Source organism: Eutrigla gurnardus, assembly GCF_963514095.1.
Source record: "Eutrigla gurnardus genome assembly, chromosome: 4".
NCBI lineage: Eukaryota > Metazoa > Chordata > Actinopteri > Perciformes > Triglidae > Eutrigla > Eutrigla gurnardus.
This window is the reverse complement of record NC_139918.1, coordinates 11,981,729-11,994,697: the sequence shown is the minus strand read 5'-3', so window position 1 is coordinate 11,994,697 and position 12,969 is coordinate 11,981,729. Positions and strand designations below refer to the sequence as shown.

The following is a 12,969-nucleotide window of genomic DNA, read 5'->3' as shown; positions in this document are numbered from 1 at the left end:
TGAAGATGAATGAATGAATGAATGAGAGTTTAAGATATACATCATTGATGATTTTATTTTACATTTTATAGAAAACACAAAGATCAGCAAACTAAACCAAACAGATAAAATAATGAACATAATGCAAAGGAAAATAATTATCAACAAAAAACTGGCTCCTGGGCAACCAAGGTGTACTTCACATTTTCTGTCCATAACAATTTACAGCCAACAGTAACTACCAGCAAAAGGGAAACGAAATAATAAATACGACCAATAAGAACAACCAAAAACAAAAAGAAACAACTAAACTTTAAATCAAATCCAGGAGAGGCTGCATTTATTCACCAGGTCGTAGTACTTCTATTGTCATTGAAATTGTCAGAGGTCAGGGTTGTACATGCAGGATACACGGATGCCTTTTTTGTCCCTGACTTCCTGCATGAACAACTCCATTTCGTCTGCATCTTCAAAAGTAAAAATGAAGGGCGCCCGGATTTCATCCTCATCCATATTGCCGTCATCCTGTGTCATGAAGAGGTCCCGCATGGTGATGGCCATTGCTGCGTCGTCTTCATTCATGCTAATGATCTCTGGTGGGATAACCTGTCCAGCAAAGCACTGCTGGTTCTCCTTCACCCAGTCCCAGGCCACCACAATGTCTCTTATCACAGGCACGTCCTTTATGCAAAATGATAAGGAATTCCAATAACAATGAAATTAGTCATGTTCTCCTCATTGACGAAACTGTAAAAGTAAATACATAAACAAGCGATTTTAAAACAATACATAAACATTCACTACCGCCTACATACCTGTATTTTGTTTCCCTGGGTGACCTCCATCCTTCTATGTGGTACTTCACCTGGTACAAATGGGCAAATACTGTTTTGCAGAAAGGGCAATGAAAGCCACTGCAACACTTGCTGCATTGCTGGAGGTCCTCAAGGGGATCCTGCCCTCTCCTAAGTATTGTCTGATGCATCTGTGCAGGTCAAACACACACAAGCACACGTTTTCAATAGGAAAAAAAGTTACTATAAGTTCTCATGATACATACACTGAGCACATTTTAATTTAATTAATTTTTTTTTAGTGCTAATCAAGTGCACTGGGAAAGTCTACCACACTACCTACGTTAGCATTTACCGTAATTACCGAGTGTAATTACCGCAGAATTTACCGCACATTGCAAGATAAACGTTTAAAAAATAACCTCATGGTTATGTCAACATAATGACATATGTCTTGGAAAACACTTTAAACACTTAATAATTATGTTTATGTTACGTTGGGTTACTTACAGCCGTCAATCACTTCCTTACAGCTCTTAAATCCAGAGAGTACTACCACTTGCCTTCACTTGGGGCAGGCTAACTGTGGAAGTATATCAATGGGCGGGGCTGCACCAACTGGGCGGGGCTGACTCTGGTGCAGCTCCACCTTTGTGTTCTGCAGCGAGCAGCCTCTCGTTTTTCCCGGGCTTGGCCGGCAGAAGTGATGACGTCGCGACGCAATCAGGTAATGCTCCGTAGGTTAGACCGTCCCATTTACCGACGGTTGACCCAGCCTCCGGAGGAGTCTCCGAAGGTGTTGCCTCCGTAGACCGCGTAGGCTGGGTCCTCCGAAGGCTGCAGACCCTGAATTGGGACACAGCTATTGAAGTGATCGTATTGCTCATTATCCATGAATAAAAACCAATCGGAGCTGTGATATTGTCACCAAGAGTACGTGAGACTATGCAGATACAGATACAGATCATTTTAAGTTGTGATGAATGAGTGTAAAAAGATCGCTAATTACGTTAGTATGGAGCTAATCGCACTAGTCGCGAGCTAATAGCGCTAGCCGTGAGCTAATTTTGCATTGTCATGCTAATGTTTCTTTACACTATGCAGCTACTTTGGTTAAGCTAGCTGCAGTTCTAGCACTGTAAGCAGAGCAGTAACAGTGTTTTACACCATTAAAGGTGCCTTGTACTTAGTTGTTTGAGGTAAAAGTTATTTTATTGAGGGAGTATTTGCTCTTTTGACTGATTATATGTAAGATGTGATTGATTTATGTCATTTGATGGTTAAAATAGGTTTGGAATGAATACATAAGGGCTGTGTAGTTCATCTTAACAATTAAAAAAGGTGAATATATTAAAGGGCATATGTTTAATTAAAAATATGTTATATTTACAGTGCAGTTAAAAAAGCATAAATAGATTTAATATGTTAAAAATATAAATAGTGAATTTTAAATACATTCTATGATTCCATTTATATGTTTAAGTGAATGTTGTGATTTAGAGTACATGATTTATAGCTCATTGGCACTAAAATATCTTGTGTGATGTGATTCTATTCATTTTATAATGATTGGACTGTTGTATATCTTTCATAATTGATATACTTAAATAGAATGTTTGAATGATAGTAATGATTTAAGGAGAACGATAGAGAGAAAAAAGATTGTGACTAATGCATTCTTCGCTGTGTGCATAGATTGTTTTTTTACCCAGACCGAGTCGATCGAGACCTGAACTTGGTGTTCAGTGGCGAGCCAGTTAAAGTGAAGGTTTGACTGTGGAGGAACTAGCAACGCGGTGTGGCCAGCCGCAGGATCCCTCTGCATAACACAGCATCATCGATTCCCTCTTCATTCACAGACAGATAAGATTGACACTCAAAAAAATCTACCCGGGTAGTTCGAACACAGATATTACAAGAACACACACACTCATACGCAAGCATAAAGGAGCAGTGCACATTGAAATGTACTCCTTATTTTCTTTGAGGAAACCTCCAAAGAGGACACTTTATTTAAAGTTTATTTATTTTATTTCATTTATTTTGGCCCATTTATTGTGCATATGTGCACACTAGGAAGCCGGCTTAGGTAGGCAGGGTCTGTAATTTCATGTTTATTATTTTGTGTACAATACATTTGAATTCAAACCATCCAGTTGTATGTGTGTGTGTGGTATCTCTGCTGACACAGGCTTTCAGGCTCTGCAGTCGTTCCTGGATCTTACTGATACTGGTTTAATAGTAAAATATCATCAATATACTTACCTGTGGTAACCGTTACGATTGTATTATGTTGCTGATGCATTTTTTCTTTTTTTCATGCATGTTGGTATTTCTTTTATCTTTTTTTTTCTTTTTTCATGCATTTTTGTATTTCTTTAACCTTTTTTTTCATTTGCATTCTTTCCGTTTTTACATGCATTTTTTTCTTTTTTAGGTAGGTTTTTTTAACCCATATATTGTATTATTTTGCTGATGCATTTTTTCTTTTTTTCATGCATGTTGGTATTTCTTTTTTAACTTTTTTTTTTTTCTTTTTTTCATGCATTTTTGTATTTCTTTTTTAACCTTTTTTTCTTTTGCATTCTTTTCTTTTTTTCATGCATTTCTTTTCTTTTTTAGGTAGTTTTTTTTTTTTACATAATTGCATTATGTATATTTTATGCATCTTTTTTCAGCAGAGAAGCAGCGCAGAGGAGAAGCAGAGCAGCAGCAGAGCAGGGAAGCAGAGGAGTAGCATATTTTATGAAGGTTCATTTTAAACTATATATCATTTTGTTTTTTATGTATTATTTTTTAATGCATGTTTTTAGTTATTTTTTAACCTTTTTTTGTTTTGCATTTTTTTCTTTTTGTTCATGCATTTGTTGTTTTTTTACTTCTTCTTTTTTACCTATGTATCACATTGTTTTTATGCAGTGATTTCTTTATTAATGCATGTTTGTATGCATTTTTAAGTATGTTTCTTTTCAAAGGAGAAAACAATGCATAAAAACACAAGACATAGGTTTAAAAAAAAACTAAATGCATGAAAAAAAGAAATAAAATGAAAAATGAAAAAAAGGTTAAAAAAAGAACTACAAAAATGCATGATAAAAATGGACCACAAAAGATAATACAATACATTGGTAAAAGAAAAAAACCTACATTAAAAGATGATTCTGCTCTGCTTCTCTGCTCCTGCTCTGCTGCTCCTCTGCTATTCTCCTCTACTCTGTTGCTCCTTTGCTCTGCTTCTCTGCTGAAAAAAGATGCATAAAAATACTTAATACAATATAAATGTTAATGCATTTTTTGTATGTATCTTTCAGTAGGTTTTTTTTTCACATATGTATTATGCTTCTTTTTTCAGCAGAGAATCAGAGGAAGAGCAGAGGAGAAGCAGAGCAGCTGAGCAGAGAAGCAGGAGTAATATTTTTACTGTTCCTGGTAAGTTTCACTTTTAAAATGTTTCATCTCGTTGCAAACCAACGACACATTTCTGTTTAGTTTACCAAGCTAGTGATTACGTTCATAATAGCAGCAAGGAGTGCACTGTAAACCCGGATAAGTTCAGAAAACTAAAATTCTGAATACTCAATTTTTACATTAAACACACACACACAACTTCAGGTATAATTTCAGTTTGTTTTTATTTTGCATTAACATTGTTTATCCAAACAAGTATGAACAACTACAGCAATATTTCTTTAAAACCCTGCTGCTAATGTAACTGGACATTAAACAGCTCGGTCACCTCCTGAACGGGTAAGGTGTCTGTATATGAGTGTGTGTGTGTGTGTGTGTGTGTGTCCATCTACATGTCATGACATGACTGAGCATGTTAAAATGCTTTAAGTAAAACATCTGGCAAGACTTTGTACACAAATTAAAAGGATCTTACAGCTCATCAAACTGCAAAGCAATTTTAAACATAAATAAAACTGAAATAAATAATACCACTCGCCTTTGTGCATAAGTCTTACAACAAAGAACCAAGAGCTCTTTCATAAAATAAAATAAAAATGAAATAAATACATTATTTTAAAGGGCATATCTCACACTATTCCGATTTACAGTTGTTAACTTTTTAAAAAGGCAACCATGAACGAATGACCACTTGGTGGATAAGGGACATGTAAAAACTGTTTGTCCTGCTTGTGCTCCTTTACTTGCACCAGCTCTACACATTATAAAGGAATTTTCAGTGAATAAATGACAGAAATTTACAATAGCTAACAATTAAAACTGTAATCTTTTTTTAAAGTGCAAACATGAACAGGTAGCTTTTGTGGTTAGACAGCCTACCAGGTGTAACTTCCATTCAGATGCTTTGGGCAAAAGCATATTCAACATACTGTCACATTAAGACACGTGGTCCCATCAGCACTTTCTGGATGAAGGTAAAAGTGTGAATGAGTTTCCTGGGGTAGTCCAAATGCAATACATACATCAAACCAAACAACAATGCAAATGCTTTAGCCAACCTGGGGATGTTGCTCATCACAAGCTCATCCTCTACCACAATAGCAATGGATGCAGGACTGAAGTCAACTGGACTTGTAGTGCTCTCGGAGACCACCGTGACAAGGGCAACAGGCGTGTCAGTGATGTCTGGCTCAGGCGAATCGTCCTCCTGGAATATGCAGGTTATACAAGGTTAACTTTCAGGAACTAGACAATTGCATTATATTACTATTTCACAGGTCATGACTCAACAGCTAAGTATTAGGTAGGTATTTCAACTGACTATTCTACACCACAATCTCTTAATGTAGCACCATAAGCACCTTAACATAACCATATGTTGCACTACTACCACTTCTACCTCCTCCATTCTGTGTAATTACTGTGTAATTACTGTGTGCAATAATTACCTTGTAAATACCTTTTATCCTATTTTATTTTATTTTTCTACACATTTATATTTTCTGTCTCTTAGTGAAATCCCTTCTTGTACTTTTAGTATTTTAAGTCTACTTGTTTTATGTCCCCTGTATATTGGATGTCTGTCTGTCTACCTGCTGGTGTATTTATTGTATGTCTGCTCCACCTGCTGCTGTAACAAGTAAATTTCCCCGTTGTGGGATAAATAAAGGTCTAAAGTCTAAAGTCTAGTCACCATCCAAGAGGTAGGTATACATGTAAGTATGTCAATGTGTCTCATATAGGTCTTTTAAACCCTCCAGTTGTCATCAGGTCAAGGAAGGAAGCTGAAGGAAGGACAGGGGGAAGAAGGGAGGAAGGAAGGAAAGAAGTGAGGAGGGATGGAGGGACAGAAGGAAGGAGGGATGGAGGGACAGAAGGAAGGAAGGAAGGAAAGAAAAAGGGAAGGAGGGGAAGAAGGAAGGAAAGAAAAAGGGAAGGAGGGGAAGAAGGAAGGAAGAAAAAATGAGGAAGGAAGGAATGAAGGGAGGGGCAGGGAGGGAGGAAAGAAGGAAGGGAGGAGGTAGGAAAGTAGTGTGTGTGTGTGTGTGTGTGTGTGTGTGTGTGTGTGTGTGTGTGTGCGCGTGTTATTTCATGAGTGGTAAGGTCAAAAGGTCAACCAAATTATAAGGTGAGGTCAGGGCTTTGTGGGAAGTTAAACTTAAGGATTACAGGGCTTCTATACCACATACTGTATGTATCCATATGCATCCACACTCACGCCTCCACACAGGGTTTGGAAGGTGGTTGCGTTGTATAGTTAGGCAGCTTTTAGTGTTGAAAATAATGCTATCCATACAAAGCAAGCAATATCACCTCATTGATACTAACAGTTCTGCGAAAGCAGTGCATACTTACATTCCATGTCTTGAAGAACGGTGGGTCCTCCTCACGCAGGTATACCGGGAGGGCACGTAGGGCTGCAGTGCGTCTCATGTTGACATCTTGTTCTTGCTGAAAGGACAAGCAAATTGAACATGATGAACTTTGTTGCTGTCACTGTTGTCCGTATAACTTGATTTGGACCAAGTTCAACTTTAACTCACCTGGAGGTCATAAATATGTAGGATGTCATGCAGCGCCTCTGCTATCTTGCCGGTGTGTTCTGCCTTCTGTCTGTATATGGCCAACAGTTGTGGTGTGTGCCGGTCAAGCTCAGCATAAAACTGGTTCCGTAGATTGACGTTTGTGATGCGGTGGAACTCTGCACAAACCTACAAAACAAAATAAAAAAACACAATAGGACAAATGAATTGGGATGAAACATGTTTAGAGAGGGCAGACTGAGAAAGATGTGTAAAGATTGGTAGAAATGAGAAAGAGTGAGCCTGTTTTACCTGCGATTCCATCCGAAGAGCCGGCCATTTCTGTAGGAACTCCTTCACTATTTGATCCCCCTGAACGATCTCTTGGCGACGCAGGGCAAAAGTCATCAGTGTGACAGTGTTGCCTCTGAGAAGGGCGGTCTGAAGTCACACAAGGGACATGTAAAAAACTGTGTCCTGCTTGTGCTCCTTCACTTGCACCAGCTCTACATGTGTCTTTGTGAAACCGCGATAAATTAATTTCAGTGCATTAATTACAGAAATGTACAAATGCAGGAGGTGTAGAGACATGGCAAAGGACTAACTCTTGAATAATGGCTATGTAGTGCTTAAATAACTGTGTCTGGTTGTCTGTGGACACAGCACCCAACTTGCACTTCCACTCCATCATTTGAAGTGCTTACTTTCAAACTAAATGAATTCTCCTACAAGTGAGTTTAAATAATTTGGCTTACCAAAGAAAAAGGTCAGTGCTGGTCAATATTCTCAACTTGATCCTGTGGAAACAGATACAATAAGCAGTAAGAAACCAGTTAAATTATGTAGGCTACTCAACAACAGCTTTACAATTTATTAACCCAGAATCTCAAGTGTTAATATAACTTACCAATAAAGTTGTTCTCAGATGATATAAGTGACTGTAGGTCATATACAGTCAATAACATAGATCTTCAAATGCACAGACACAGACAGACAGACTTGATTGTTACAAATAATAATAAAATGTTAGCCCATTTATGGAGGGGGAGCAGCACAAGCTAAATCTCAGTTACCTTGATTTGTGTGCATGCTCGCTTCTCTGCATCCACTTCAGCCTATGAGGAAAGAAAAAATGGAGGTTCAATGTAAGCTTGCAGATTGCATAAGCTAACCAACTTCATGTCCATGCATTACTACGGACGTAACTAGCACTGAAGTGCATAAAAGTTACTGAGTCGGCTAATGGCTTAACTAGCTGCAACGTTTGTTGGTCTTAAGATAGCTACTAGGCCTACGTTAGTTCATTCGGGTGCATGTAAGAAGAAGAAAAATATTTACCAGATAAGGGCGCCACACAAAGAAACGCTACGGCTGCTAACTGAAAAGAGTTACTAGCTAACATAGTCATTTTTAACGGCAGCACAGGCGCCGCAATTCAAATATGAGCGCGAATCACAGCGGCCATTGCGCGGTACCCTAAATGTAAAAGCAGCACAGTCTAACGATCAAACACTTTATTATTTGTGATACCCATGCAACGTTATAACAAGCAAAGCAGTTTTGACAAGTTTGTTTGGTTTACTTACAAGTTAATCCATGAACGAAGATGACACGCGGACTCTCGCACACGGCAGCCATCTTGGACAAAAAAAATTCCGTCGGTCAGGGCAGCAGATTCACAACGTCATGACGTCCGTGCACGTAGCGTTTACTCAAAAGCGATCATTGATGGGGAATACTTTACTCATAAGTGCTGTGCCACAGAAAATTAAAACTAGATTAATCGTTCACATCACTGATTAGTTATAAGTTCTTTCAACTATTAAACAGATTTTAATTATTGTGCCCTCAGTCCTTATAAGTTAGTTAGTAGTACTGTTGGGGTTTACAGTGTGGCTATGCTTCCTCTTCTGACCGGCTAGCTAGCCAGCTAGCGTGATACTGCTAACAACAACGTTAGCACGCCACTTTCTGACTGCTGTTGGCTCACTAAACGTTACCAACTACCAACGTGACTTCACAACTGTCTTCACAGCGTCGTGGACAAGTTTTTGATTAAACCGCTGTTCTCTGGTTTGTGTTTTTAGAGCTGTCGGACTAAAAGAGGTTATCACTAACTACACATCAAAACCATTTTAGTTGAAAAAAAAGTATTAATCAAGGATGCCAATTTGTTGTAGAGGGTCACCATAGAGGTCAGTGGGGGAGGGGCTAAAATGGGTGTTAATGAGTGGCCTTATTTTTACAAAACACTAAGAAGTTTTCTTGGGGAAATGGGAAAATTGTTCACTTTAATTTAAAGGGGACCGTAAAAAATGGATAAAACAGAACTCTATGGTACAATTCTTGTAGTTAACAGTACCAACGTAACTTTTGTTCAATCTGACATCATACAAAAAGTAACAATGCAACAAAATCAATCTTCTCACTTATTATTCAGATGGGTCAGACGGTGACTAGTCAAATTTTTTTAGAAAATAGCGTACTTTTCAAAAAGGCGGTCAAAACTGGCATCTAGGGTTCATTTTGAATTGTGATTCATTACATCTAAATTAAACGACAACCCCTTCATGGAAAAAAAAGAAAAAACAACTTGAACTATAAAAACTATTGAGCTTTCAGAATTTTATTATAGTTTCAATTTCAACATACAAACATTGTAGTTTACAGTACAATGTAACTTTTTTATCATGAACATGATCAACTAATGAATGCAGTTGTAAATTTCTTTCCAAATTGTCAAAGTGGTGAGAACAATGATGAAGGAAGATCTGGTGCTCCATCTCTTAGGAACCGTGCAGTGGAAGAGAAACAACCAGCAACATGTGCATCAACACAAATCTTCAGTCAAATACTACAGAACAACTCTGTAATGTTTGTTTGACTGCTGATCTCAGAGCAGTGAAGAACCAACAATCCGCAGCAAACATGGAGACTGTGACGGTCCAGAGGACCGCACAGGAAGACGCCCGACTCAGCTGCGGCACGCACGTTACACGCATACATATCATGGTCTCACACTTATACTGATGCCACATCTGCAGTGATCATGTCTTAGTAGTTGCACAACGTCATGGACATTTCTTTTAAAGAATGACACGAACAATGAAAGGTTGAAATGTAATGTTGCGCCTTTTTATTTGTTAAAAATATATCACAATGTTAAAGTTAAACAAACAAAAGATTTACTGGCTGCCGTCTCGTTTGGCTCCTGCGTCCGCGGGCAAAGGGTGCCGACGACGAACAACGGAGCGTTTATAGGTTCCGTGCGTGATTGGTTCCGTACCAATGTGGAGTTTAGTATGGGGGTTTCCGGGGAGAGTAGGCCCTGATCAAGCCAACTTTTTTTGTTAGGAATCATAACACATAAATTATGCGACATGTATATTGCATAATAATTGTTGTGGGCAGGTGCAATAGATATCTATGTATAGTCTCAGAGTGTTATTTGTTGTCATCGTGTAATTGTTTGTCTAATGTTCCCCTGTGTCTTCATAATGGTGCTGGCCGCCTTCTATATGTTTACCCCCCTGTTTCTTGTATGTGAGTGTTATGATGTCTAGTGTGAGACACACATGTACTGGTCACAAGACAGATTTTTGGAGAGCTGTAGACCTCACTGCTGAGGTTACAGCAGAGCGTAGAACTGCCGTAGTACTTTATTTTGTTATTTTTGTTATTTTCTAAATTTAATCTAGTTATTTTGTATTTGCATATTTGGACCGGAATTGCTTGTTTTGCTGCAAGCCCTCTTAATAAAACATTGTCCAAAAAGAATTACTACTGCCTCTGCATCCTTGGCCAAACCCACAATTTTTTGTGTTTCGCAACACGCTCGGTTCCGTCACAGAGACACAATGGGTTGAAGAGTTAAAAGATTCAACTGTTAACTGACTTCTGTCTATTTGAGTTTACAGAGCACAACAGATTCCCCGTAACAGAAATCTAAAGAAAATCCAGCATGGAGAGGCTCAGTGAACCTGGTCTGGACTCTGTGGAGGAGAGTCATGGTCTTGGAGACCCTGTAGAAAAATTTGGTAAACATGTGCAGGCAAGTGTGCTCTACAAAAAAGTATTTTGTTTTAATTATTTTTTAAAGAAAATGTAATATTTTACTGTACAGTATCCAAAGGCGTTTTATTTTTAAAAATCCCACAGTGAAAAATTCTGTAAGTTTGTGAGAAAATACTGGGGCTGGACGATTAATCGAATTTTGATCGCGATTTCGGTCTTGGCTTCTCACGATCATGAAAACACTGCAATCGAAGTAAAACGATGAATGTGCCACTGCGCTGCGTGTATGCAAATTACTGCGCTGTAAAAGCACAGTGAACACACCTGTCAAGGGCTTCAAGACACCGGTCAACATCAGTACAGTTAGCAACCAGGCTTCAAGACACCGGTCAACATCAGTACAGTTAGCAACCAGACTTCAAGACACCCCTCAATATCAGTACAGTTAGCAACCAGGCTTCAAGACACCAGTCAACATCAGTACAGTAAGCAACCAGGCTTCATGACACCAGTCAACATCAGTACACAGTGTTTCCCCTAGAATGTTTTTCAGGCCTGGTGGTACCCACCGAAAAAACCCTAAACAGACGAGATGCGTGCATCGTGTATTAGTGCAGTTGGATTAAGTCAGGTGGCACAGCAAGCAGTCTGCAATTCTGCAATCATTATATTTGCATTCAACATTTTTGTTCAACCAGAGTGTATTCAAGATCACAAGGAGAGAGTGACTTATTAGTAGGGGTGTGTATCGGCAAGAATCTGGCGATACGATACGTATCACGATACAGGGGCAACATACGATATATTGCGAAATATTGCGATACTGTAGGAACAACGATATATTGAGTTTCTTTGAAAGAATTTAATTGGAGCAAAACTGTAGCACATAGCACACACAATGCTGTTACATGCTTAACATCAGCTTACTGGATTCGAACAAAGGGATCTATATTTGTATTTCACAAGAGATGAAATACAAGCATTTGCAGGATTTTTTGAAGAAACAAATAAAAAAAAGAAGTTAACAGATTTCTTGACTCTGTTAAAAGGTTATCCCTTAACTGTAATAAGCAGGTTCAAATTTCTGAAGTTGAAAAAGAAAATGCAAAGTCACTGCAACATCTGCTCTTAATGTGCAGGCTGAAGTGATTAATATCTGCCTTTCAGTAAAAGTCTCAAATACTTGCAAATATATGCAGTCCCTGTATAATCTAACATAACAATACTTTTTCTGCAATATCAAGTCATTAGCTTAAAATGAAGAAAAAATATGTAAACAATGTGGCACTCTCGCGGGATCTCGGGATCTCATTGTTCCTTTGGCGTGGAGGACCTAATGACTGCTGCCAACTAGCGGCCCAAGGTTTAATTGCAACACAAAAATGAACAAACGGCGTGAATATTTGCATGTTAATTGTTAATAAAAAAAATCGATACGTTATCGTCAAATAAAATATTGCGATATTTAAGTATCAATATTTTCTTACACCCCTGTTACTAAGGTGCCGGTAGATGGAAATGATCCAAAATTAGGGGCTGGAAAAATATGGCTGGAAAATGATGAGCATCACATTAATAGCTACAGATACTCTAAAACACTACAATGACATATGCGTGCATAATGTCTTATTTTATCAAGTAAAATATAAGTTATAGGTTTACTCAACAGCTTAATAGTTAATAGAAATTCAGGTAGAAATAGGTTAATTCAGAGTCCCCCCCCCCCCCCATGCATTCACACTGCTCCAGCCCAAACAGCCGGTTGTACAGACTTCATCACGTCCTAATACTACACACGCATGGCTTGATGTTGTTTTGAAGGAGCGCCGTCTCTGCATATATTTCTCGACAACACTCGACCTGCATCAGCGCGTGTGAGCACGAGCGGATCTGTGCGAGCAGGCAGCACGAGCGCAGCAGGTTTTGGACGGAGACACACAGCACCACTTTATTATAAATGTACTGCTCACACCACGAGTCTGAAGAGTGCAACAGCTTATCAAAATACAGTGTCAACTTTACGTGTTTTCAAAGTAGAAAGCGACATCGTGGTGGTTTAACGAGGCGGAACAACATCAGAACATCAAGCACGTAAAGTACACAAAGAAGAACTTAGCGGGAGTGCGCGGCAAGATTGTTGCTGCTGCGTGTCTTGCAGAGCAAGTCTACACTGTGCTGCGCGGAGGCGCTCCTAATGTAAATAATTATTGATTTATGAATGAATTGATAGATGGCTTATTTTATGGCATATT

General features: G+C 38.6%; 1 protein-coding gene across 1 annotated transcript; it reads right to left on the bottom strand.

The window, feature by feature from the left end:
- Positions 1–360: 360 nt before the first annotated feature.
- Positions 361–7,896, bottom strand: LOC311012439 (uncharacterized protein; the record flags this gene model as incomplete). Its single annotated transcript, XM_084007900.1, has 6 exons — positions 7,777–7,896; positions 7,016–7,130; positions 6,725–6,892; positions 6,537–6,632; positions 5,143–5,388; positions 361–660 (listed from the first exon to the last, which is right to left on the bottom strand). Exons 1-6 carry the CDS (start codon positions 7,806–7,808, stop codon positions 361–363), a joined length of 957 nt encoding a protein of 318 aa, XP_083864026.1. The 5' UTR covers positions 7,809–7,896.
- Between the last annotated feature and the right edge of the window lie 5,073 nt (positions 7,897–12,969).